General features: G+C 46.2%; 2 protein-coding genes across 2 annotated transcripts in view; both read left to right on the top strand.

The window, feature by feature from the left end:
* Window positions 1-25,517, top strand: part of LOC113432072 (vomeronasal type-2 receptor 26-like) — a 492,433-nt gene that overhangs the window by 284,345 nt on the left and 182,571 nt on the right. The gene's annotated exons all lie outside the window — the stretch shown is intronic.
* On the top strand, window positions 9,246-24,180 carry LOC113425994 (uncharacterized). The gene is made up of 5 exons (XM_087953848.1): window positions 9,246-9,833; window positions 10,643-10,763; window positions 12,105-12,187; window positions 15,541-15,667; window positions 17,710-24,180. The coding sequence occupies exons 1-5, from the start codon at window positions 9,453-9,455 to the stop codon at window positions 18,924-18,926; spliced, it is 1,929 nt and encodes a 642-aa protein (XP_087809974.1). The 5' UTR covers window positions 9,246-9,452; the 3' UTR covers window positions 18,927-24,180.

Here is a 25,517-nt window from a genome sequence, read left to right as displayed (position 1 = left end):
GACTTTAATATATCTTGAATGCATATATACCCAGACATTGAATAAATCCACATGCAGTTGTTAAGATGGATGTGATGACACCTCTTTCATTAAAAGCCAGTTGAGCTCGACTTCAATATATCTTGAACGCATATATACCCAGACAATGAATAAATCCACATGCAGTTGCAGGAAGAACACACACACACACACACACACACACCAGAAAGAAGGCTTTTTTAGGATCAAATCATTCACTTCTCTCCAGTACCAGGAAAACACTCCGGGCAGTCCCTCCAACAGATACTTTTATATCTATTGAGAAAACTGGAGTATTCCATTCAGTATCCATTTTGCAGAAATCCAGGCCAGTCTCTTCACAAACAAAATGCCTTCAGCCACAGCTTCCCCAGGCTGGAGCTGATGGGATTACAATTTACATTCCCACCCCCCATCCAAATTCTAAGGACAGGGCATGACCTGTAGGACATAATGGGGGTTACCCACCACCATTAGAATAGCAAAAGACCCAAGGCTCCCTTCATTGCACAACCCCCTGGAGCATCTCAATCTCCAAACCCCAGAACCCTATCAAAATCCATCCACTCTCTCTGTCATATGGTCAGCCACCCCAGAAACATGCTGCTGTCCCTGAAGTTTCTGGAAAACTAAATAAACAGAGACCTTCTTTCCTTGTAGCCAGCCTCCATTTTATTTCCAGCCGGTTTTTTTTCCTCCATGCAATGGACCTGGACTGAATTTTTTTCTTCTAACAGAGTTATATTAGCAACAACATACAGAATTTTGCCCTTGCCTTTCTTCCTGGATGTTTTTGGACCTCCTGGTCCATCTTACAGATTTGAAATTTCTTGGTGATTGCTCGTCAGTCCTAGCCAACCTTGTTTGGGCTTTTGGACTAAGCCAGATGCCCATATATTCAGCAACCATTTAAAGCGTCTTTCCTCCCATCTCCCTTTAGACAGAGGCTTTCAAGCAAACTTTGGGCAGACCTGATTCTTTCTTATGTGAAAGATTTTACGAGCTGAGCTGCAATCCTAAAAACAAGATTTGGGGCCGACTCTGACAAATACAAATTCCTCCTCCCTCTCGTTGGAAGAAATATCCATTTGGTTCAGTTCCAAGCTGGGAGAACGATGCTGGAAACAAGATGGAGGCCGATTGGAAAGGAAGGTTCTGTTTATTGGTGAACAGAACCACCAGGGTTTGTGGTTCTTGGGCAGCTGTCCAATTAGCTAGACGAATGCCAGGATTTTTACACAGGTCCTGAAATGCTGCTAAGGGGGAGGGGAATTGTGCAATGAAGGGGCTTGTATTCTGAAAGGGTATTGGGGAATTCCTATTGTGGCTAATGGCTTTCGTTCTATGCTGGATCTTGGGTGAGGGGCTGCTCTACTAATCCTACCATTCTGCTTTCGTTAGCTGTCAAGCTTTGCTGCGAGGCGTTTTGAAATATCCCGCTTTGAGTGGATTTATCTCAGCAATATTTGCTTTGCTTATGAATGGAGCCATCTAGATAACTGGCTTCCTCTTTTAATAAGCTCTTTATCTCCTTAAGTGCTGGAACCCACTGTGGGCTATTGAGAAAGACTCGGGGGGGGGGTGCTTCCTGCCTCTAAAAACACATTACTCCATTTCTCCTTTAGGGAAATATAATGTTCTGCCTTTAAAAGAAAGTAATATAAATTTAATAATTAAAATAAATAAATAATAAATAATATTTCCCCAAATATTTCATTCTTATTTATTGATTGATTTGATTTATTTGATTTGTCAATGGCTTACAAGATAATAGGTATAAGTATAAACATAGTTATGAATACATGAAATGGATATATATAAGAAAAATAAAAAAAGAAACAATAGGACAGGGAAGGTAGGCACGTTGGTGAGTTCATGCAGCTTATATAGACCTCTTGGGAAAGGGGTGAGGTCAATAGTAGACAGTCTAAGGTTAAAGTTTTGGGGGTTTAGGGAAGAAACCACAGAGTCAGGTAGAGTATTCCAGACATTGACCACTCTGTTGCTGAAGTCGAATTTCCTGCAACCAAGTTTGGTGCGGTTTACCTTATTCTTCAGAATAAGAATAAATACATACACAGAAATAAATAATAAAATAAATACATATACATAAATAAAATAAATAAATAAATAAGTACATATAATAAATACAAATAGGTTTACCTTATTCTTATTTATTCTTCAGGGGTGGGGTGGGCTTTTAGCACACTTTTAAAGGTGCAACCTGCATCTTCTTCACACGTTGGATGACGAGGAAAATCCCTTCTCAAGACAAAAAAAACCCAGTGACTTTTTGCATAAAGGAAGGAGGAGCCTGGGATGGGATTTATGGACTCGGGGATTCTTCCCCCTCCCTCCTCTGCTTTTTCATTCCTCACCCCTCTCTGGGTTGTTGGCTGGGCTTTTTGCATTGCAAGTTCCCTCCTGCCTTCCCTTCTTCAACCAAGCCCAACGCCCCACCCCACCCCACCCCACCCCCCGCAACTTACCAGCTACGGGGACAGCTGCACTCCTGAATGCTACTCTCTCCAGAACTGCTCAATTCCCATAGAAAAGCAAAGCGGTGGCGGGGGAGGGGGAGGGGGGGGGAGTGAGGAAGGGGAGAGAGGGGAGAAAAAAAGGAGGGTACAGCCGGAAATGGGTTTCCCCCTGCCGGACCCCCCACCCCCCCACCCCCCACCCCCCAATGCCTTTCTAGGACTGTTTTGTTCACTCTCTTTAACCCTTGGAGGAGAGCTAGCAACTCTTCTTCCCTTCTGGCCCGGGGAGAGAGAAAAAGAGAGAGGGCGGGGAGAGGGAGAAAGAGAAAGAGAGAGGGGAAAGAGAGAGAGAAAGAGAGGAAGGAGAGAGAGGGGGAGAGAGGGGAGAGAGAAAAAGAGGGGAAAGGGAGAAAGAAAGAGAATGAAAGAGAAAGGGTAGAGAGAGAGAAAGGGGGTGACAGAAAGGGGGGAGAGGGGGAGACAGAAAAAGAGGGGAAAGAGAGAGTGAAAGAGAGAGGGGAGAGAGTGGGGAGAGAAAGAGAGAAAGGGAGAGAGAGCGAGAGAGAGAAAGAGGGGGAGAGAGAAAGAGTGAGAGAGAGGGGAGAGAGAGAAAGAATGAAAGGGGAGAGAGAGAAAGGGGGAGAGAAAGGGGAGACAGAAAAAGGAGAGAGAGAAAGAGAGAGAAAAGAGAGGGAAGAGAAGGGGAGAGAAAGAGTGAAAGGGGAGAGAGAAAGGGGAGAGAGAAAGAGAGAGAACAAGAGGGAAGAGGGGGAGAGAGAGAAAGAGAGGGGGAGAGAGAAAGAGAGAAGAGAGGGGAGAAAGCGGGGGGAGAGAAAGCAAGAGGGGAGAGAGAGAAAGAGAAAAAGAGAGAGGGGAGAGAGAGAAAAGGGATTGAGAGAAAAAGAGAGAGAAAAAGAGAGGGGGAGAGAAAGGGGATCAAGAAAGAAAGAGGGGGAGAGAGAGAGAGAAAGAGAGAAGGGAGAGAGAGAGAGAGACGAAAAAAACAGGATCAGTTTGGACCAGATGGGCGCAGGCAAGGTTGAAAAAGCAGTGATGTTGTTGCCCCTGAGCAGAGTACAAACTTCTCTACCAAACAAACTTCTCCTTCCCTCACAGCTGTTGTCTGGATTTCATTTTTACTTATTCCTGCATAACCCCTACTCAAGTTGGGACCCGCAATTATTCTTCTGACAGGGCCTTCACTTCTGAAGTACAGGTAGTCCTTGACTTACAACCGTTTCATTTAGTGACTGTTTGAAGTTACAATGGCATTGAAAAAAGGTGACGTTTTCCACACTTACGACCACCTATGGCCATTGCAGCATCCCTACTATGGTCACATGATTTACATCTGGATGCTTGACAGCTGACTCACATTTATGACGGTTGCAGGGTCCCTTTTTGCGACCTTCTGACAAGCAAAGTTAACATGGAAGCCAGTTTCACTTAAAAACACCGCGTGACTAATTTAAGAACTGCAGTGATTCACTTAACAACCGTGGCCAGAAGAGTTGCAAAATGGGACAAAACGCACTCAACTGCATTTCTCACAGCCACATAAATGGGCTCCGTTGAGAAAAGTTTCTGGTTTAATCTTGCCATGCGCTTTAAGACTCTGAATCTCACGCCAATATTTCCTCACAAGCTAGATTGGCGTTTCTCAACCTCGTCCTCTTTTAAGATGCGTGGACTTCATCTCCCAGAATTCTCAGCTTCATCTCCCAGAATTCTCAGCTCTGGAATTCTGGGAGATGAAGTCTATGCATCTTAAAGGGGCTGAGGTTGAGAAAAACTGCACTAGATGTGCAGTGCACCAGGGGCACACCAGCACACTTTTGCTGGTGTGGGATTTCTTGGCTGTTTCCCAACACTACAACCACCCCACATTTCTTTCACTACACACTTCCACAGTGTTGTTCCAGGGGTGGGATTCTACCTGGTCGGACTGGTTGTTATGATTAACGACTTAGATGAGGGAATAGAAGGGGAACTTATCAAATTTGCAGATGATACTAAGCTGGCAGGAATAGCTAACACCCAAGAAGATAGGCTCAAGATCCAGGTGGATCTTGACAGACTAGAACACTGGGCCATATCTAATAAAATGAAATTCAATATAGAGAAAAGTAAAGTCCTACACTTAGGCAAGAAAAACCAAAAGTACACATATAGACTGGGTGAAACCAGGCTCAAAAGCAGTAACTATGAGAGGGATCTTGGAGTCCTAGTGGGATCTTGGAGTCCTAGCTAAATATGAGCCAGCAGTGTGCAGCAGCAGCCAAAAAAGCTAATGCAATTCTAAGTTGTATTAACAGAGGGATACAATCGAGATCAAGGGAGGTACTAATACCACTCTATAAAGCCTTAGTAAGACCACACCTAGAGTACTGCATCCAGTTTTGGTCACCACATAATAAAAACAATGTTGAGACTCTAGAAAAAGTGCAGAGAAGAGCAACCAGGATGATTAGAGGACTGGAGGCTAAAACATACGATGAATGGTTACAGGAACTGGGCTTGGCTAGTCGAGTAAAGGGAAGAACCAGGGGAAACATGATAGCGGTCTTCCAATATTTGAGGGGCTGCTACAGAGAGGAAGGGGTCAAGCTATTTTCTAAAGCCCCCAAAGGCCAGACAAGGAATAATGGATGGAAACTGAACAAAGAGAGATTTAACCAGAAAATAAGGAGAAACTTTCTGACAGTGAGAACAATCAACCAATGGAATACCTTGCCCTCGGAAGTTGTGGGAGCGCCATCAGTTGAGACTTTCAAGAAGCGATTGGACTGCCATTTGTCAGAAATTGTGTCGGGTCTCCCGCTTGGGTGTGGGGTTGGACTAGATGACCTACAAGGTCCCTTCCAACTCTGATTATCTGTATCTGTATCTGATTCTGCTCAGTTCAGAGAACTGGCAAATTGCAGCACTGGCTGGCCTCACCCCACCCCACCCCTCCCCACCCACTCACTCCTTACCTGGCAAACTTGCCTGCTAAGTTGCTATTTTTCCTCCCCCCCCCAACCATCAGCTGTTTTGCTGTGCCTGAAGATTTAGATTAGCTAGAAAGCAGGAAATTTCTTGCTTTCTAGCTAATCTAAAAGCAGAGCCGAACCTTCCTTAGGACTGAAGCTTCTGTTTTTCAGTGCAGGTTCAGGTAGCAGATGGCAGAAAGATAGATCTCTGAGGGAATCTGTGATTCTGTGAGCAACTCAATCTGCCCTGCCTGCTTTGCCTGATTTTGGGTAAAAGTTGTCTTTTTTTTTTTTTAATTAAAAAATTCAATATTCACATACATGGAGTGTTGTGAGTTAATTTTGTGAGTTTGCTTGCAAGCAACTTTTATGTGACAGACTCAGGTAGCGGATGGCAGAAAGATAGAGGGAATCTGTGATTCTGTGAGCAACTCAATCTGCCCTGCTTGCTTTGCCTGATTTTGGGTAAAAGTTGCTCTTTTTTAAATAGAAAATTAAATATTTACAATATTTACATACAAGCCACGCCCAGTCAGTCACGTGACCACCAAGCCACTCCCAGTCAGCAAGCCACGCCACCCAGTTACATGACCACCAAGACACACCTACAAATTAGGCCACGCCACAGAATCAGAAATTTGAATCCCAGTTGTTCCCTGACACAAAATCAGAAAGTCTCCCTTCCTAAGGGATACATGGAGGCCATCTAGACACAGTCTTTTGGGGAGGATATTGAATTGGCATCCTTCAGTCTCAAGAGACTATGATATCGTGGAAGTCCTAAAACAGCATCTAGTGAAGCTAAAAAGGCCAATTCAAGAGTGGCAATCCCTTCCACACTGAGGACAGATACAGTCCATCCCCTGTCCAGCCTCCAGATTTCGCTGGTTCCCGGACTGCCTCTTTGCCTCAGCCTGCCAAACGAGTGTCTCTTCTTCGAATTGGAGAAGGCCAGGCTGCATCTTTAGCCTCCCATCTGAACGATCAGAGGTCAAGGTTTCCCAGCTGTGGATGTCCATTCTCAAGGCCTTTAGATTCCTCTTGTGGGATATCCTTATATCACAGCTGTGGTCTCCTTCTAGGGTGCTTCCCCTGCACTAATTCTGCATACAGGATGTTGTAGGAAGTTAGCACCCACCCCTCTCCTAGAAAAATGAAATATTCTAGGAAATATTACAAAAGGCAGAATATTTCCCCTAAAAGGAGTAGAAACTCAGAAGCAGAAACTCACCTCAGAAGCGGAAACTCAGCCCCCCACCCTTTGCTAATGGGCCATGACTCTGGCCTAGGCCAACCTATTTTACATAACAAAATCTATTCCAGGTAGAGCTATAATAGGAATTGCCCAAAGCCCTCTCATTATATCATCATCCAGCAAGCCTCAACCAAGCCTGGGACTCAGGACAGCCTACAGAGTTGCCCCTGCATGGCCCAATGGGAGTCTGACAACTAATCAGAATACAAGCTCAAATTCAAATCCCGACAGAGGGTATAAAACCCAGGCACTCTCAGCATATCAGCCCTTCGTTCTTTTCCTTCATCTTGAAGCATGTGATCGTTCCTTTTCACTTTGGAGCTCCAAGCCACGTGGTCCTGTCCACCATTAAACCATCTTTCCAAACAGCCTCCGTGTTTCCAGTGTCTTTTTTCCCCACTTGAAGCCAGAAGGATATTTCTTATTCATTTATTTATTTATTTGGTTTGTCAATTGCTTACAAGATAATAGGTATAAGTAAAAATATAGTTATGAATACATGGATACATATAAGAAAAATAAAAAATAAAATAAAAGAAACAATAGGACAGGGACGGTGGGAACGTTGGTGCGCTTATGCCAACAATGTCTTTCGGAATCTGCCCATCAGCCATTCTCACGACACGCCCAAGACAACATAGATGTCGCTGTTTCAATAGTATATACATGGGGATCATAAGGATGCAAAGAAGTACATTAAAACCTGAACTTTTTTTTTTTTTACTTAGTTAAATCAAGTTTTTTTTTTTTTTTTTTTTTTTTTTTTTCTTTCTTTTTTTTTCCCCCCCCCTCCCCCCAAAAGGGCGCGGGGGGTGGCCTTTGCCCCCCCCCCCCCCCCCCCCCCCCCCTTTTTTTTTTCTTAGTTAATCACAGAGGACCAGCAGGAAGGGATGGGCGTAAGATTCCAGCCTGAGCTGCTATGTCGCACCTTTCTCCCCTCTTAGGGGTTAAAGCAAGAGAGGCAAGATGGCTAGAAAGGCCAAGAAAGAGATGGGGAAACTAGCTGTTTCCTGTCCTGTGTCCTCCTTCTTGCCCCTCCTTCTTACCTCCCCCCCCTGGGCAAAGGGGGTCTTTGTCTTGGGATGCCTGGTGAGTTCCTCCCGGGGAGGGGATGGAGGCTACCTGGGATGATGATGTCAGGTGGTGGCAGTGGGTAGGGGGGCAGCTATGGAGAGCCCACACCTGCGGAGGGATGGAGACCCAAGGGTGGGATGGAAGAGGGAGCTGTTGGAGGATTCAAAGAGGTACCAAAAGACTAACCACCCCCTTCCAGACATCTGGGGCTCTTGGTCTCGAGTCCACCACCCACCCACCGCCCTTTGAACTGAAATGCAATCCACGGAGAAGGAAAGTTTAACTCAAGCTCTTGAGTCCCTTCCCGTGGAGGTGGTGAACAGTATTAAGTATCTGGGGTTGCAGATCACGAACAATCTGACTTGGTCTCTTTAGCAAAGGGTGCTGCGACCTGGGGACATAGATCATAGATAACAGATAATCAGAGTTGGAAGGGACCTTGTAGGTCATCTAGTCCAACCCCCTGCCCAAGTGGGAGACCCTACACCATTTCTCACAAATGGCAGTCCAATCTCTTCTTGAAAATCTCAAGTGATTGTGCTCTCACAACTTCCAAGGGCAACTTCTGTTCCATGGGTTGATTGTTCTCACTGTCAGAAAGTTTCTCCTTATTTCCAGGTTGAATCTCTCCTTGTTCAGTTTCCACCCATTATTCCTTGTCTGGCCTTTGGGGGCTTTAGAAAATAGCTTGACCCCCTTCCTCTCTGTGGCAGCCCCTCAAATATTGGAAGACTGCTATCATGTCTCCCCTGGTCCTTCTCTTCACTAGACTAGCCAAGCCCAGTTCCTGTAACCGTTCATCGTATGTTTTAGTCTCCAGTCCCTTAATCATCCTGGTTGCTCTTCTCTGTACTTTTTCCAGAGTCTCAACATCTTTTTTATAATGTGGTGACCAAAACTGGATGCAGTACTCTAGGTGTGGTCTTACTAAGGCTTTATAGAGTGGTATTAGTACTTCCCTTGATCTTGATTGTATCCCTCTGTTAATGCAACTTAGGATTGCATTAGAAGCAAAGGTCATAGAATAGAATTCCTTATTGGCCAAGTGTGCTTGGACACACAAGGAACTTGTCTTTGGCACAGAAGGTCTCAGTGTATTGTTGGAAGTTAAAACCTACCCCTCTCCTAGAAAATTGAAATATTTTAGGACTTCTGCTTTTGGCAGCATTCCATAGAACTGAAAGGTGTGTGCTTATCTTGGGGAACCGTTTAAGATTAGTTCTAGCTGGGAATGAAAACAATTCCCAGCATTGCAATAAAATAGATTTTGTTTTTTAAAACAAGTTTGTGAATAATTACGGTTTACGAAGCCTGGGTCAGAACATAACCTTCCCCCAGGGGAGGGAATGGGGATTTTGGAGTATCCTTCCCCTGCCACGCCCACCAAGCCACGCCCACAGAACCGGTAGTAAAAAAAAATGTGAATCCCACCGCTGCTCTACAGTACCTTCCCTTGCCCTTTGAGGTTTAAAGTTTCCTCTACCAGGAGATGCCACAGTTACCAGTTGGCACTGCTTACTAGATCCTTTACCGCTTTGACAATGTGCTACACCTTGGCTTTTTATAGCTTCGGACCCTGTTTCCTGTAAGAAGGAGTTTCAGGGAACTGCGCCTCCCTGCTCCTGATGGGATCTACCCTGGAACAATTAAAAAATGGAGCGAAATTTGGCTGTCCCAGAAGCAGGAAGAAACTCTGAGGTGGAGCTCAGGGCTGCTAAGACGATGCCAGAGGAGTCCTACTACACAGTGGATGCCCGATGCCTTCATTTCCGTCAGTTCCGCTACCGGGAGATCTTGGGACCCCGAGAGGCGTTCAACCGGCTCCGTGATCTTTGCCTGCTGTGGCTCCAACCCGAGCGTCGTACAAAGAATGAGATTCTGGATTTGGTGATCCTAGAGCAGTTCCTGGCTATCCTTCCTCCCAAGATGGAGAGCTGGCTTCGAGAATGTGAGCCAGAGACCAGTTCCCAGGCGGTGGCCCTGGCTGAGGGATTCCTGCTGAGTAAGGCAGAAGAAAATTCAGAAGAGCAGCAGGTGAGTATCCTGGTCCAGGTATTCCTCGACTTACGTCCCCAATGTGAGCCTTGCTGAGCAAGACAGCTGTTAAGTGAGTTTTGCAACCGTTTACAAGCTTTTTCACCACAGTTGTTCACTGAATCGCTGCAATGGTTTTTTTTTTTTTTTTAAAAAAACCATTGTATTAATTTATAATATAGAAAAAAATACAAAAGCAAAAAGACAGAGAAATAGGGAAGAGGAAGGGAAAAGTGTGGATAAGAAGGGGAAAAAAGAAAGAAGAAAAAAACATTGACTTCCGACTCCCTTAGGATAATAACACCAAACCACAACTTTTTAGTTTTGCATAGTAGTTTCAATGGACACTGCAAATGGAGCTGAGCTAGGCGTCCTGGAGTGAGGAGGAATGCCGGAGGAGTAATGCCTCCTTAAAATTTTTTTGAGTTTTGCCCCATTTTATGACTTTTCTTGCCACGTTAAATGAATCGCTGCAATTGTTAGTAACACCATTGTTCAGTGAGTCCAGCTTCCCGATTGGTTGTGCTTGTCAGAAGGTCACAAAAGGGGATCATTGCAACTGTCATAAATAGGAACCAATTGTCAAGCATCTGAATGTTGATCACGTGATCATAGGGATGGAAATACATGCATGAATCACCCCTTTTTTGTTTGTTGCTAAGTTAACTTCCAATGGTCACTAAGCCATTGGTTGTAAGTTGAAGACCATCTGTTAGTTGCAAGGAGAAAATTATCACAATCTTTAGAAAAGCACTGTGATCCCTTACAGTCCCTTTCTCACCTGGGAACCTTCTACTCTTCTTTTCCAGGGTCAGGAAAATTTTCCAGACTTGGCCAACAAGATGGGGAAAGCTCTTTCAAGCATCAGGCCTAGAACATTTTTCAGGTGGATTGTGGAGGAGGAGCCTGAGCAGATTGCGTCTTGTCAAGGTAAGGTCTTCCTTGACAGATTTCTCTTTTATATCCCTTTCTCACCCCTATCTGAAATCTGGGAAGAGTTTTTCTTGGCAGGGGTGGTGGTCATCTGCAGCCTTTTACAGCTGCCTTGTATCACCAGAGACAAACGTTTGAATGACTTATTTTTATTAACTATATTCATAACCTGTCATTAGCCAAACTCTGTTTCCCCCCCCTCCCTCAAGTAATACCCGATATTGTTAAAAGACTCTCGTTATGGAAATTTATTTTACGAATGTATTAATGGCAAAGGGAATAGCCCTACTCAAGAATATATGTTGTTTTGGAGCTGATAAGGGCACAATTGGAATATATTGTATATCTTTTAATTGTTATAGAAGAAGAAATATAAGGGGGAAAATGGTCTCCAGGGGTGTGGGTGCACTGTAATATTTGTTTGTTTGTTTTCCTTTTTCTCCTTTTTTGTATTTAGATGTATATATACTATGTTTGTATTATTTGTATTTGAAGTAAAAAAATAATTTAAAAAAAAGAAGGTATTAATGTGGGGAGGGGAGCTTTAGCAAAATCCAGAGAAATATCCACATGCATGTATGACCACAGTCTGTATGTTATGCAAGGAGAAAAATCACATTCTGTCATGCTCCTGTTGGAATCTGATTCCGAGGGGGAGATTGTGCAGCTGACAGGGAGTGGGAGTGTGGCTTCGGTGGCTGTGGAAGAAACTGGGGAAGGGCACAGTCCGGCTGGGCATTCACAGGAAGACCCAGGGCCAGCCCCTCTTCATCCTAAGGCACGCAGGGAGGAATGGAGAAGGGAGCAACGTGAGTTACAGGGGCTATGGGGGAGAAAAGGGTCCTGATTCCCTTCATTCGCTGCAGCTGGGAAAACAGGATTTTAAAAGGGTGTTTGCGCACAGCACCTTGCTGGAAGCAAAGCGTGCATTATCTTTGTTTGTCAAGTCTTATCTGGGTTCTGGCGTCCTCCCAACTGTGTGTGTTTCGTTATCTTTTGAAGTCTGCAATTCTTTATCCTGCCCTGTCTCGTTAAGTGCTGCAGTGTGATTTGTGTTGGTTTTTATTTATAATCTATATGTACTTTGGGTTCGGACTGAATTTCTTCATTTTAAAAATTGTTCTTGGGAGAGTTTTTTCTCCAGCTGATGATAACTGGACATTGGGGGCCAAGTTAGAGGTATTAAAGGGACTTTACCTACTTTTGTGACTTTGTTGCTTTTGTGCCGTGCCCCGGGTCATCACATAACCCTATGGGCAGTATACAATAAACCAACAAATAAATCAAAATCCATATTAAAAAAAAAGCTAAGTTAAATCCCTTTTGTGTCCCTCACAGGTGAAGGAATGACGCCAGTGACCCAGTCATGTTGGCACCCGTATGGAAATGGTATAGAAACAGCTCTTGAAGAACCACGTCAGGTATGAGAATGACTGTTGAACAGCTAAGCAAGGGCTGTTAAGTCTCCACCTCTCTATAATTTAATGGGACCAGTTACTGGATTACAAGACTGGATTACAAAAGGCTCCTCTGGGTTTGGGTGCTTCAAAACTGGTGTCAGCTGTGCCTCCATTCAAAATCCAAGAAAGAAAACCTTAGACTCCATTAAAATAGAAAAAAGTACTTTTACTAGATTTGAAGTGATAGCAACGAAAGGAAAGCAAGTTCTGAGGTAAATAGGCGCAGAAATTACATATTGAAAGTTATCCCAAGTCCCGTCCCTCAACAGTTCAAACTGGACATCCAGTCTGAGGTGTGTGTATAATGTCATGTCATCTTCAAGTGGCGTCTCACACATATTAACAGATAACAGATAATCAGAGTTGGAAGGGACCTTATAGGTCATCTAGTCCAACCCCCCCCCGCCCAAGCAGGAGACCCTACACTATTTCTGACAGATGGCAGTCCAATCTCCTCTTGAAGGTCTTAAGTGATGACACTCCCACAACTTCCAAAGGCAAGCTGTTCCATTGGTTGATTGTTCTGTCAGAAAGTTTCTCCTTATTCCATCTTATTATTATTTTTATTATTTTATTATTATTATTATTTTCCTTATTCCATCTGGTATGCCAAGACAGTTGACCTTGGCCTAGAAGAGATAAGTGGCTGCAGTTGTGCAGAAAGCAGGGAAGCATCTCATCTTTTACAGTTCACACAACTTCGACCTCCTTCCCCACAAAACCCCCAATTATCCCTCCCCTCATTTCCATGGCAGCGGGCAAGAGTCAAGCAGTAAAAGACTGTCAGGAAGAATTCTTGGAGGCTGACAACTGGTCCCACAGCAAAGAGCTGCTTCCGTTTCTCCAAAGCCGCCTGGCATTTGATGGGCTAATTTAGTGGCTGACTCGGTTGGGGTTTCACCCCTCCCCTGGTCTTGAGCAGGTTGGTGATAGGCAGGACCACCTGGGCAAAAGTGGGGATGAACTGCCGATAAAAGTTTGCAAATCCCAGGAAGTTCTGTAGCTGCTTCCTGTTCCGTGGGGCCTCCCACTCCAGAATCGCTCCCATCTTACCTGCGTCCATTTCACCCCATCCTTAGAGATGCGATACCTCAGATAGCCTAGGCCAGTGATGGCTAACCTTTTTGCTGTCGTGTGCCAAAAGTGCGTGCGTGACCCCGCCGCTCTTCCTTCCTGCGCATGCGCGCAGGACCTCTCCCCACAATACACGTGCCCTCCCTACTCCCCCTGCCCCCCTGCACATGTGCGTGGGCCATCCTGTGCTACTCTGCCCCCTGCACATGCGCACACGTCTCCCACATGCTCCCTGCCCCCACACATGCTTGGCAGATACACAAAAAATCAACTGGCTGGCAGGAGGCCAGGGGTGGGATTCTACCAGCTCACACCTATTCTCTAGAACCGGTTGTTAACATTCTAAGCAGTTCGGAGGACCGGTTGTTAGAAGAAATTACTGGCCTAATCCTGTAAGGAAGGCAGGCAGGAAACATTCTGGTGTTGCTTACAGAAACTGCCTCTTCGTTAACCCTTATTACATTCTTGGCAACTAGACTTCCTGTCTCAGGAATTTCTCTGGAGTTTTTTTCCCCTCCTTTGCTGGTGCTTTGCTTGTGTGGAGTGACCATTCAAAGTTACAATGGCACTGAAAAAAGTGACTTATGACCATTTTTTACACTTACGACTCTTGCAGCATCCCCACAGTCATGAGAGGCCAGGGGAGGAGATGCGTGCCTTGATGTGAGTGATATTGAGTTGGCCACACCCAGCCAATAACATGACCACCAAGCCACGCCCACCAACTAAGCCACACCCACAGAACCGGTTGTTAAAAATTTGAATCCCACCCCTGAAGGAGGCACGTGCGTGCATGCACAGTGAAACTGAGCTAGGGCGACGGCTTGCATGCCCGCAGAGATGGCTCTGCGTGCCACTTCCGGTATGCATGCCATAGGTTTGCCCTCAGGGGTCTAGGCTGATTTTGTGGCAGTCACACTTAGATAGCTTTGCGTACAACTGGACTTAGCTTCTCAAGTACTGCCCTCATTAGCCTTATGTGCTCTTCCATGGTCTCGGTATAAATTAGTACATCATCTAGGTGAGTGGTGGCTAACTTTTTCGGCAGCGAGTGCTGAAATGGGAGCGCGGGCACGCATATGCGTGCGCTGGAAATGGAAAGAGCAGCTCCGTGACACATGCACGCAGGAGCACCAGAAACCAGAAGCTTAACTTCCCGGCACGTGCATGCCCTCTGTCCACCTGGTCTTCCGGTTTCTAATGCACATGCATGCACGAAGATCAGATGGCCAATGCAAGCATGCACTATGGGGAGCTGCTCTTCTGGTTTCCGGCACTCCTGCGTGCACCAAGACCAGTGAAACGGGAAGAGCAATGGGCAATGGCTGATGTGCCCAGAGTGTCAAGGCTCCGACATGCACCCCCCATTCAACTCATAAGTCTCTAGCCGCATCTCTCAGAGTAAAAAAGATTGATTTATTAGGAGTTAACATGCCAACGTTTCCTGGTTGCAACCGATTCTGCGACACATCATTCATTTCACCCTTGAGCCTGGTCTTCCCCCATCCCCTGGATGTATATTCTCCAATGGGACACATCCATAGCCAAGAGTCATCAATCATGCTCTCCAGTAATAATCTTGCGCACCAACAGCTTCGGCTGCCAAGGCGATTATCTGAGGCATTTAAGGAATGCACTGCTTTCCCCCACTCCCTGTTGGCAACTAAAAAGACCAAAGGAGTATTTTTTTAGTTGACACAGAGAGAGATGGCTCTGTTTGCCATTTCCGGCACGTGTGGCATAGGTTCACCATCACGGATCTAAGTATACCAGCTCCCTTTGGTACAGGTGTTCATGCATGAATACCCCTGTTTGCCCCTTGTAGCCCAAATGTTGTAGACTGGAGAGTGATGATGGCCACAACACAGATCACAGCACAGTCCTTTCAACAGTTCCAAGAAGGCTCCACACCTATTTGCACTTCCAAGGTGACCCTGACCACACAGATAAACCTCCAGATGGCCTCAATGACTCTCCAAAAATAATGCAGATGACCAGCTGTCTGCAAGGAGTATAAATCCTTCCATTCCCTACCACCCGGTCAGAGCCAAAGAAGCTTCTTGGATAAGAAGCAAAAGGTCTTCAAAGAAAATCCAGAAAATCCAGTAAAAAATCCTCTCGAAAAGGCACCTTTGGGACAACCATGACCTGGATGGCTGAGAATCTCCATCGACTCTTTAATCCTCCTGTTCTGAAAATAAGTTTTGAAATAATTCACATCCTTCTCTTTGGTCTTTCAGGATCTGGTGGCTTTTGAAGACGTGGCAGTGTACTTCACAGATGAAGAGTGGGCGTTGTTGGATCCAGAACAACGAGCTTTCCATGTGGAAGTGATGGAGGAGAACGGCCGAAATTTGGCTTTTCTGGGTAAATTGTGTTCCTTGAGGGGCCTTGATGGCCCAGATGCAGAGGTTGGTAATCAGCAGGTTCTGACCAGTTCTGGAGAACCGGTAGTGGAAATTTTGAGTAGTTCGGAGAACCGGCAAATGCCACCTCTTGCTGGCCCCGCCCCCAATCTATTCTCTGCCTCCCGAATCCCAGCTGATTGGCTGGGCCTGCTTTTGTTGTCCTGCACAGGGGAACAGAGCTGGAAAGCAGGTTAGTGGGGTGGGGAAGGAATGGGATTTTGTAGTAACCTTCCCCCAGGAGTGGAAAGGGATTGGAGATTTTGCAGTATCCTTCCCCCGCCATGCCCACCAAGCCACACCATGCCCACCAAGCCACACCATGCCCACCAAGCCATGCCATGCCCACTAAGCCACACCATGCCCAAGCTACTAAGCCACCATGCCCAAGCTACCATGCCACTAAGCCACACCAAGCCACTCCCACAGAACCGGTTAGTAAAATGTTTTGAATCCCACCATTGGGCAGATGGACAAGGCTAAAAGGGCTACTTCCTTTTTTCAAGACTTGTTCTACTCATAGGAAAGTTTTCACCAGTGATCCCAGCATTCAGCAGCACCTGTGGATGGAGGGGGGTGAGTGGTGGATGGGGAAGGTATTGCAAGAGAGTCAGGTTGATGAAAGCAGAGTCGCGATGCAACCCCCGTCCCTTCTCTTCATAGGAATAATATCATTTGCTTGCCTAATGTCGTGCGGCTGCGTTCCTCATTCCAACAAAAGCGACCAGATTCCCACAGACCCCACCTGTGGTATCTGGAATTATGCTAGGAAGCATGTGAAACGAGTCTCCGATGCTTTAAAACTGCATATTCTTCATCCTGGCTTGAGCATCGTTTCTCAACTTTGTCAACTTTTAAGATGAATCAGAATAGAAGTGGAGGGGATCTTGGAGGTCTTTTAGTCCACCCCCCCGTGCTAAAGCAGGAGACTCTATACCAGTGGTGGCTAACCTTTTGGGGCTCCTGTGCCAAAAATTGTGCGCGCGCTCGCGTGCCAGCACCCAGAATGCAATGCGTGCTCCCCCCATGGCCCCTACGCATGCATGCGCAATCCATCCCCCGCCACTCCCTTACCTGCACTGTGCCTCACAGCTGATTTTTTGGCTGGTTTGAGGCCTTTTTCGGCCTTCCAGAGGCTTGGAAAATGCCACTGCAAGGCTTTTCAGGCCGAATAATATGCCCGTTTCGTCACTTCTGTTATTACAGGAAGTGACGAAATGGGCCTATTCAATCTGAAAAGCCTTGCAGAGGCTTTTCCCAAGCCTCTGGGAGGCCGAAAAAGGCCTGAAACAAGCAGAAAAATCAGCTGTGAGGTGCGCGCATGCGCAGTGAAGTAAATTTGCCTGCGGCTTGCATGCCAGCACAAATGGCTCTGCATGCCACTTGTGGCACGCATGCCATAGGTCCACCATTACGGCTATATACCATTTCAGACAAGTGACAGTCCAGTCTCTTCTTAAAAACCTCCAGTGATGAGGCACCCACAATGTCTGAAGGAAAACTGTTCCACTGGTTAATTGTCTTCGCTGTTAGGAAGTTTCTCCTTAATTCTAAGTTGCTTCTCTCCTTGATTAGTTTCCATCCACTGTTTCTTGTCCTGCCTTCTGGTGCTTTCGAAAAATAAATTGACCCGGCTCTCAAACCCTGGAATACTGCTCTCATGTCTCCCCCGGTCCTTCTTTTCTCTAGACTAGCCAAACCCAAATCCTGCAACCATTTGGCATACGTTTTAGTCTCCAGGCCCTCAATCATTTTAGTTGCTTTTCTTTGCACTTTTCCCAAGGTCTCAACATCTTTTTTTTTGTAATGTGGTGACCAAAACTGGATGCCGTATTCCAGGTGTGGTCTTACTTTATACAGCGGTACTAATACTCCGCGCGATTTTGATTCTGATTTTGATGCATGGACTTCAACAGCCAGGATGATCCAAAGGTGAAGGTGGAGGTTATGGTTGCATAATGACACTCCATGTTTTTTTTTAACACCCTTTTTGCTATGTTCTAGCCGGGGACAGCTGGAAGGCCAAAACAGAGGGAGAAATCCATGGGCTGTTTTTGGAGAAGGCTGCGGAGAAGGAAGAGGAAAAGCAGAGCCGGAAGGTGGAAGAGAAAAAAAAGAGAATTCCTCCATCCCCTGTTCTTCAGGATGCTACTGTCTGTGAATTTCCAGCCCTAGAAACCACAGGCAAGGGAACGAGGATTAACCAGTGCCTGGCGTGTGGAGAAAGCTTCAGCTGCAAGTTAAGCCTTAATGCTCACTTGAAAACCCACAAAGAGGAGAAACCCTTTAAGTGTCCTGACTGCGGGAAAAGCTTCACGCAGAGGAAAGGCCTGATAAGGCATGAGAGGATTCACACCGGAGAGAAGCCGTATGCCTGCCTGGAATGTGGGAAGAGCTTCTGTCAGAGCGCGGCCCTCATCACCCACCAGCGCATTCACACCGGCGAGAAGCCGTATGCTTGTCTGGAGTGTGGGAAGAGCTTCTGCCAGAAGACCACGCTGGTCCGCCACCAGCGAATCCACACGGGCGAGAAGCCCTACGCGTGCGGGGAGTGTGGGAAAAGTTTCAGCCATCGGTCGCAACTGACGTCCCACCTGAGAGTCCACACGGGGGAGAAACCGTACAAGTGTTCGGAATGCGGGAAAAGTTTCAGCCAGAACACAAACTTGACGTTGCACCAACGAACTCACACCGGGGAGAAACCCTTCCAGTGTCTGGAGTGCGGAAGGAGTTTTAGCCACAGCTCGACTCTAATGGCCCATCAGAGAACTCACACGGGAGAGAAGCCGTTCACCTGCTTGGACTGTGGGCAGAGTTTTGCCCAAAATGCCAGCCTTATTTTCCATCAAAGGACCCACACGGGGGAAAAACCCTACACGTGTCCGGTCTGCGGTAAAAGTTTTAGCACCAGCACCAGCCTGACTTCGCATCGCCGGATTCACACGGGCGAGAAGCCCTACACGTGTGCCGAGTGCGGGAAGAGCTTCTGTACGAGTACGAATCTTGTCACTCATCAAAGGATCCACACGGGGGAAAAGCCATTCAAATGCTCCGAGTGTGGCGAGAACTTCAGGAAGAAAGCCCATCTCCTGCGCCACCACCTCACGCATACCGGGGAGAAGCCATACAAATGCATGGAGTGTGGGAAGAGCTTTAGCGAGAAAAGGAACCTTAATTCACATCAAAGGATCCACTCTGAGTATTGGAGTGAGGATCCTTGAAGCGGCGGTTGGGGGTTTCCGTTTCTAAATTCAGACTGTCCTTCCCTTTCACAGGAACCTGGTTCTTTCCATTTGCGGCATGATTCTAAACCAGAAGGAAATTTGGAGTGTTTTACACTCCACTTCTCAGTGAACAGATGACAGGGTGTGGGGCGTGTGGGGCAGCTCCACCTCCCACTCTCACCCTAGCTTGATTTTTACACCTGCACCTCGCCTCACCTCATACAACCAGACAATGGGCAGGGCTTAACTAGGGCTTATTTTGGGGGTAGGGCTTATATTAGGTGCAGGTGTAAAAATTGGGCTAGGGCTTGTTTTCGGGGTAGGTTGTATTTTCGGGGAAACATGGTAGAATGCCAGTGTAAATGTAAAATAACAAAATAGGCTTACATTTCTGTTTTGGATAATTGATAGCAATAGCAATAGCACTTAGAATTATATATACTCGGGTGGAATTCAAATTTTTTAACAACCGGTTCTGTGAGTGTAGCTTAGGTTCAAGGCGTGGCTTGGTGGTCATGTGACTGGGTGGACATGGCTTGGTGGTCATGTTATTGGCTGGGTGTGGCCAACTCAATATCACTCACATCGAGGCACGCATCTCCTCGCCTGGCCTCTCATGACTGTGGGGATGCTGCAACAGTCGTAAGTGTGAAAAATGGTAATCAGTCACTTTTTTCAGTGCCATTGTAACTTTGAATGGTCACTCCACACAAGCAAAGTACCAGCAAAGGAGGGGAAAAAAACTCCAGAGAGATTCCTGAGACAGGAAGTCTAGTCCTGCCAAGAACGTCATAAAGGTTAACGGAGAGGCAGTTTCTGTAAGCAACACCAGAATGTTTCCTTCCTACCTTCCTTACAGGATTAGGCCAGTAATTTCTTCTAACAACCGGTCCTCCGAACTGCTTAGAATGTTAACAACCAGTTCTAGCGAATAGGTGCGAACTGGTAGAATCCCACCCCTGTATATACTGCTTCACAGCCCTCTCTAAGCAGTTTACAGAGTCAGTGTAAAGATTGCCTCTCCTTCTAACTTAAGAAAGTGAAGACTCTTGAAACGTAGTATTTCAAAAGGAAAGCAGAAGGGATAACGATGCATTCAAAGCAGAGCCTGAATACCCTTAGGCAAAACAAGTAGAATTACAGCAGTAAAGACCCCTCCCTTTAGCCAGATGCTGATTTCAGCCAATCCACAGATGTGAAGATGTTATTGCAGCTCTGAGAAACAGATAAGCATTTATTCCTATAGCCACCTTCCCCTGGCTTTCAAAGTGAAACAACCCACATGGGTCTCCCCCCACTACATTCTCCAAGAGGTGAGAAAATCTCAGGGCGCTTCAGCGCCAGGATACAAGTTATAAAATAACAGTTGTAACAGGCAATAGTAATGAATCAAATTCAAACCACCACCCCCTTCTCTCAGTTGAATGGCAGTATCACTTTTAGGGATCTGACAGTCAGCATCTTCCCCCCAACAATCTGCCCCTCACTTTACAGACATCGGAACGATGGAAGGTTGAGTCAACCTTAAACCGGTGAGAATCGAACTGCTGGCAGCAGGGAGTCAGCAGAAGTAACTTGCAGTACTGCATTCTAACCAGTGCGCCACCATGGCTCTTGTGAATTTCTCTTGATTCTTATCCATTTGGCCAGTGCAAGGTCCCCCAAAGTACAGTAGCACTATAAAGAAAAGTATAGGACAATACATTCAAATCCAGGCAGTCCTTGATTTACAACCATTTGTTTAGCGATCATTCAACATAATGGTACTGAAAAAAGTGATTTATCAGTCCTCACGCTTAGTGACACTGAAGGGTGCCATGTCACATGGTCAAAATTAAGGCACTTGGCAACTGCATGGATAGTATTCACCAAGGTTCACAGTACAGTCCCTCAACCTTCCCGGGTTGGCCGCCTGGAGTGGGGACAGGGGGGAAAGGGGAGATGGTTTTGTCGGAGGGGGAGGCAAACACCTGTTGCTTGTGCAAGTGGGGCTGTGAATGCTCCTGTGAGTAGGGCAAGCGCCCACAACAATGCTTGTGCAAGCGGGGCTGTAAGCACTCGTGATGACGCTTACGTGAGTGGTGCCATGAGTGTTCGCGATGCTTATGAGAGTGGGTCTGTGAGCTCCTGCAACGATACTTGCACGAGTGGGGTTACAAGAATCTGCAATGCTCATGGTGACATTTGTGTGAATGGGCTGCAGATGCCTGCACGAGTGTGGCCGTGTGCGCCTGGAATGATGCTTGTGTGAATGGGGCCATGAGTGCCTGCAATGACTCTTGCACGAATGGGGCCACGAGCACCTGCACTGTTCTGACCAAGGCTTCCTGAGACAGTAACAATCACACGCTGTTCCCAAAATCCTTTTGTTTTATTCCAACGGCTGTGAATTATATGCATTTCACAGCCTGTAATGAGTCCCAAACAGTTTGTAAATAGTCCAACAGAAGTCTGCCACAGTCTTTTCAGGATAAGGCTGATAAGCACCCACCTTTATCACCCTTGAAATGCTGCCAATGACTAAATTGCCAATTAGCTGTACAAGGCCAAACGGAGCACAAAGTCAACACGAAGCTTCAGATTTTAAACTGATCAGAACGAACAAAGTTGCTTCCTGCAAAGGCTCATATCCCTTTGCTCCTCCTTTATGTCTTATGGGAGGGGCCAATAATCTCCAAGCTTTACTCTCGAGTCGCCCCTTTGTCTTACCTGTTCTTGCCTTCTGGCAGCTCTGCGTAAGCATGAACTAGGAACCAGCTCCCCCTGTTCCTCTGCCTCACTGCTGTCTGATTCTGGAGGCTCCAGAGTCAGCACATAACTCCCAGATGGCCCTGGCCCCATCTCTATGTCGGATGCAGATCCCTCGTCCGAGCCCTTCCCAGACTCCAGAACTGGCCCATGTTCCTCCCCACTGTCCAACTCTGCTGCCAGCTCTGCAGACCACTGGCGGACCACAACATGTGCTGACACTTATGCATAAGGCTGTGAGTGTCCGTAACGATGCTTGTGTGAGTGGGGCCATGATGCTTGCGAGATTGGAACTGGGAGCGCCCTTGACGAGGCTTGCGCCAGTGGGGTTGTAAGCAGGGGTGGGATTCAAATTTCTTGACAACTGGTTCTGTGGGCATGGCCTAATTTGTGGGTGTGGCTTGGTGGTCATGTGATTGAGTAGGTGTGGCTTGCTAACTGGGGGGTGGCTTGGTGGTCACATGACTGGCTGGGCATGGCTTGTATGTAAATATTGTAAATATTTATATAAATATTGAATTTTTTATTTAAAAAAAGAGCAACTTTTACCCAAAATCAGGCAAAGCAGATTGAGCTGCTTGCAGAATCACAGATTCATTCAGAGATCTACCTTTCTGCAATCTGCTGCCTGAGTCAGCACTGAAAAATAGAAGCTTCAGTCCTAAGGAAGGTGCAGCTCTGCTCTCAGGCCACTTCTTCCCCCACTCCCCAACCCCCTGAATACCAACCCTGACTGCGCTTCAGGGAAGCCTCCTGGGTGAAGGCAAAGCAGTACAACAATGATTTAGATTAGCTAAAAAGCAAGGAATCCGACAGGAGGGGAGGGGAGAGGCCAGCCAGTGGTGTGATTTGCCGATTCTCCGAACTGCGCAGAATCGTAACAACCAGTTCTATAGAACTGGTCCAAACTGATAGAATCCCACCCCTGGTTGTAAGTACCCGCGATGCTTGTGGTGGTGCTTGTGCAAGTGGACTGCAAGTGTCTGGATAAGTGGGGCTGCTTGTGCCCGCAATGACTCTTGCGTGAATGGGGCCACAAGCACCTGCGATGACACTTGTGTGTGAGTGGAGTTGTGAGCACCCACAATGGTGCTTATGAAAATGGGGCGAGCACCTGCGATGACGCTTGTGTTAATGGGGACGCAAGTCAGGCCATGAGTACTTGCAACAACGCTCATGTGAGTGGGGCCACAAGTGCTTGCGATGCTCATGGCAATGCTCGTGCGAGTGGGGCCGTACACACACACACATGCGCTTGCACCGGCCTCAAGTAGCCTGGTGGCGGGAGTGGGCTGCTGGGGATTCGCAGGAGTTCAGGAGATCCTCTAGCTAAGATTCTGCAGTTTGGAAAACCCCCAAATCCCACTCCTGGCTGGCCCCGCCCACCTCACCCCTCCCAGGAGTCCTCAAGGCTGAGTCAACCTTGAGCCGGCCAGGATCGAGCTCCTGGCAGTGAGCAGTGAGTTAGCCAATACTGCATTCTAACCACTACAGCACCACAGCACTTAGCTTTTAATTAAATGCTCTAAAAATGTGCCCATCTGCATCTGAACACTGCCCAGCCTCTACTCTTAAATTCTTTTAAAATGATCTGGCAGTAGGTATTACAAATATTATTTCTCTGGGGCCCTGGAGAGGCCTTGCTAGTTCAGATTCATCAGAGTTGGTGAGGTGGCATGAGAATCCTTCAGGTATAGAAGCCTTCATTTTCTTAAAAAAAAAAATTAAAGATCAAAATATTGTGAGTTGTATGAAATTTCAGATTTTGAAAACCTTCAAAACCTCACAAAGGTCGATTACTGTAAATTGGTGATCTCTTCTATCTTTATTTTTTATCCTGTGGGGTGATGCCGATATGTTACCGTGCCTCAAATTTCCTAAAACTGATATTTAATTTGCACTTGCTTGTTTATTATCTGGTGTAGGGTTGGGCCTACTGTGTTTGGGCTGCAGCTCTACTAATGGCCACCAGAGGGCAGACCTTGATCTTTTTGTTGCCACCTGTGGCTCAGTGGCTAAGACGTTGAGCTTGTCGATCAGAAAGGTCAGCAGTTCGGCGGTTCGAATCCCTAGCGCCGTGTAACAGAGTGAGCTCCCGTTACTTGTCCCAGCTTCTGCCAACCTAGCAGTTTGAAAGCATGTAAAAAATGCAAGTAGAAAAATAGGGACCACTTTGGTGGGAAGGCAACAGCGTTCCGTGCGCCTTCGGGCGTTTAATCAATGCCAGCCACATCACCACGGAGACGTCTTCAGACAGTGCTGGCTCTTTGGCTTTGTTACGGAGATGAGCACTGCCCACCAGAGCCAGAAAAGACTAGCACGTATGTGCGAGGGGAACTTTTACCTTTTTATTGATCACTGGGAGATTTACAGCTTAAAATAACAGTACTTTATTGTATGGCTCTCATTTTCAGAACTGTGTGGTTTTTGGTGTGGGAAAAGGAACATTTCAAAAAGCTTTTCAGTTCCAAAGGTTAATTAAAGAGCTGCTCCTTTATACTTACTTGATTCAGTCTCATTTATATAATACTTTTATCCCTAGTAATTTAGCTTTTAAATAGGTGTAAAATGTACTGAAAATCTCATAACGGAGACAGGAAAGTTTTGATGGGAGGCTGTTTGCAATTCAGGTGAATATGGTACCATTGTTTTCTGCCCCCACAGAATCAGACTAAAATCAATATCTATTCATCTTGATGGTGAGGTGCCATCTCTGGAACCTAAAAATTGTGTGGCTGACATCCGAGCCACTGTGAAGCAAAAATAGAATGAGGTGATCCTTCCTTGGAGATTTCTGGTTTCATTATTTTGGGCCCATGGATGCTCAGTGAGATGAGCCTTAATTTTTCCTTTTTAAAGGTTTTCTTCCTTTGCTGGCCTTTCTCTTGAGCAGCTGGTCTACTCCTGAATATGGGGTCAGGTTTCCAAGTGATGAAATCCATTTTAAAAGAAAAGAACAAAGTCCATCTTCCAAGACAAATTCTTTTATTTAGGAAAGCATCAAATTGGCAAAGTCCATGGTAATTCTGGATCTGACCCAACCCGGAATTACCCCACAATATTCAAAGTTAGAAACAATCCCCCCAAAAGTAACATTCTCCAATAGAAGTTATTCAACGTTGCTTGATGTCATAAATCTCCACCTCCAGAGGCCTAAGCATGGACAGCTCATTTCCCACGGGAAGAACTACCTAGTCTAAACAACTCTATCTCCCCCCCTCCCCCCTTAGGAATGTGGCAAGCCCGAAACCCTTCCCCCCATGACTGCCACAGAGAAAGTAAGAAAAATAATATATACTAAGCCTAACTAAAATGGCTACACATGTATCAATTTCGGGCTTGACATACGGATCCTTAAAACTTTATTAGCGTAAATTAATTCCGAGTTTAACTCTGTGGGAAGCCACCAATCCCCTAGAAGAATGAAATGTTTTGGGAAAGATTAAAAAAGGCCGAATATTATATTTCCCTAAAGGAGAAATAAGAGAAACATGCTCTTGCAGACAAAAAGCAGTCCCTAAGTCTTTCTTAATAGCCCTAGCAGATATTTGGTGCGGCCTATCTTCAGAACAAAAGACCTCCAGCTCCAGGATGATTGGATTAAGATATGACTCCTCAGGACATAATAGGATTAGCCTTTCTACCATCCAGCTCACCACATTGTATAATCTCCTAAAGACATTGCATCAGCCAAACTTCAACCAAGCTTAGCTCAGACAAACTCCGTGTACTTGATCTGGTACATGGCCCCATGGGAGTCTGACAACAACCAATAGAGTACACGTTCTTGCACAGGAACAGGAAGCTCTAATGCAGAGCCCAAGAAGATATAAATACCCC

Source organism: Notechis scutatus, chromosome 2 (assembly GCF_049901735.1).
Source record: "Notechis scutatus isolate UNSWTSFEM ecotype Mainland chromosome 2, rNotScu1.2, whole genome shotgun sequence".
NCBI classification, from domain to species: Eukaryota; Metazoa; Chordata; class Lepidosauria; order Squamata; family Elapidae; genus Notechis; species Notechis scutatus.
Note: the sequence above shows the minus strand (reverse complement) of the source record. Positions and strands in the feature narration are given on the sequence as shown.

Coding starts and splice junctions, on each gene's coding strand:
- LOC113425994 (XM_087953848.1), top strand. CDS start 9,453: ATGGAGCGAAATTTGGCTGTCCCAGAAGCAGGAAGAAACTCTGAGGTG. Junction 12,188..15,540: donor CTCTTGAAGAACCACGTCAG/GTATGAGAATGA, acceptor TTGGTCTTTCAG/GATCTGGTGGCTTTTGAAGA. Junction 15,668..17,709: donor CCGAAATTTGGCTTTTCTGG/GTAAATTGTGTT, acceptor GCTATGTTCTAG/CCGGGGACAGCTGGAAGGCC.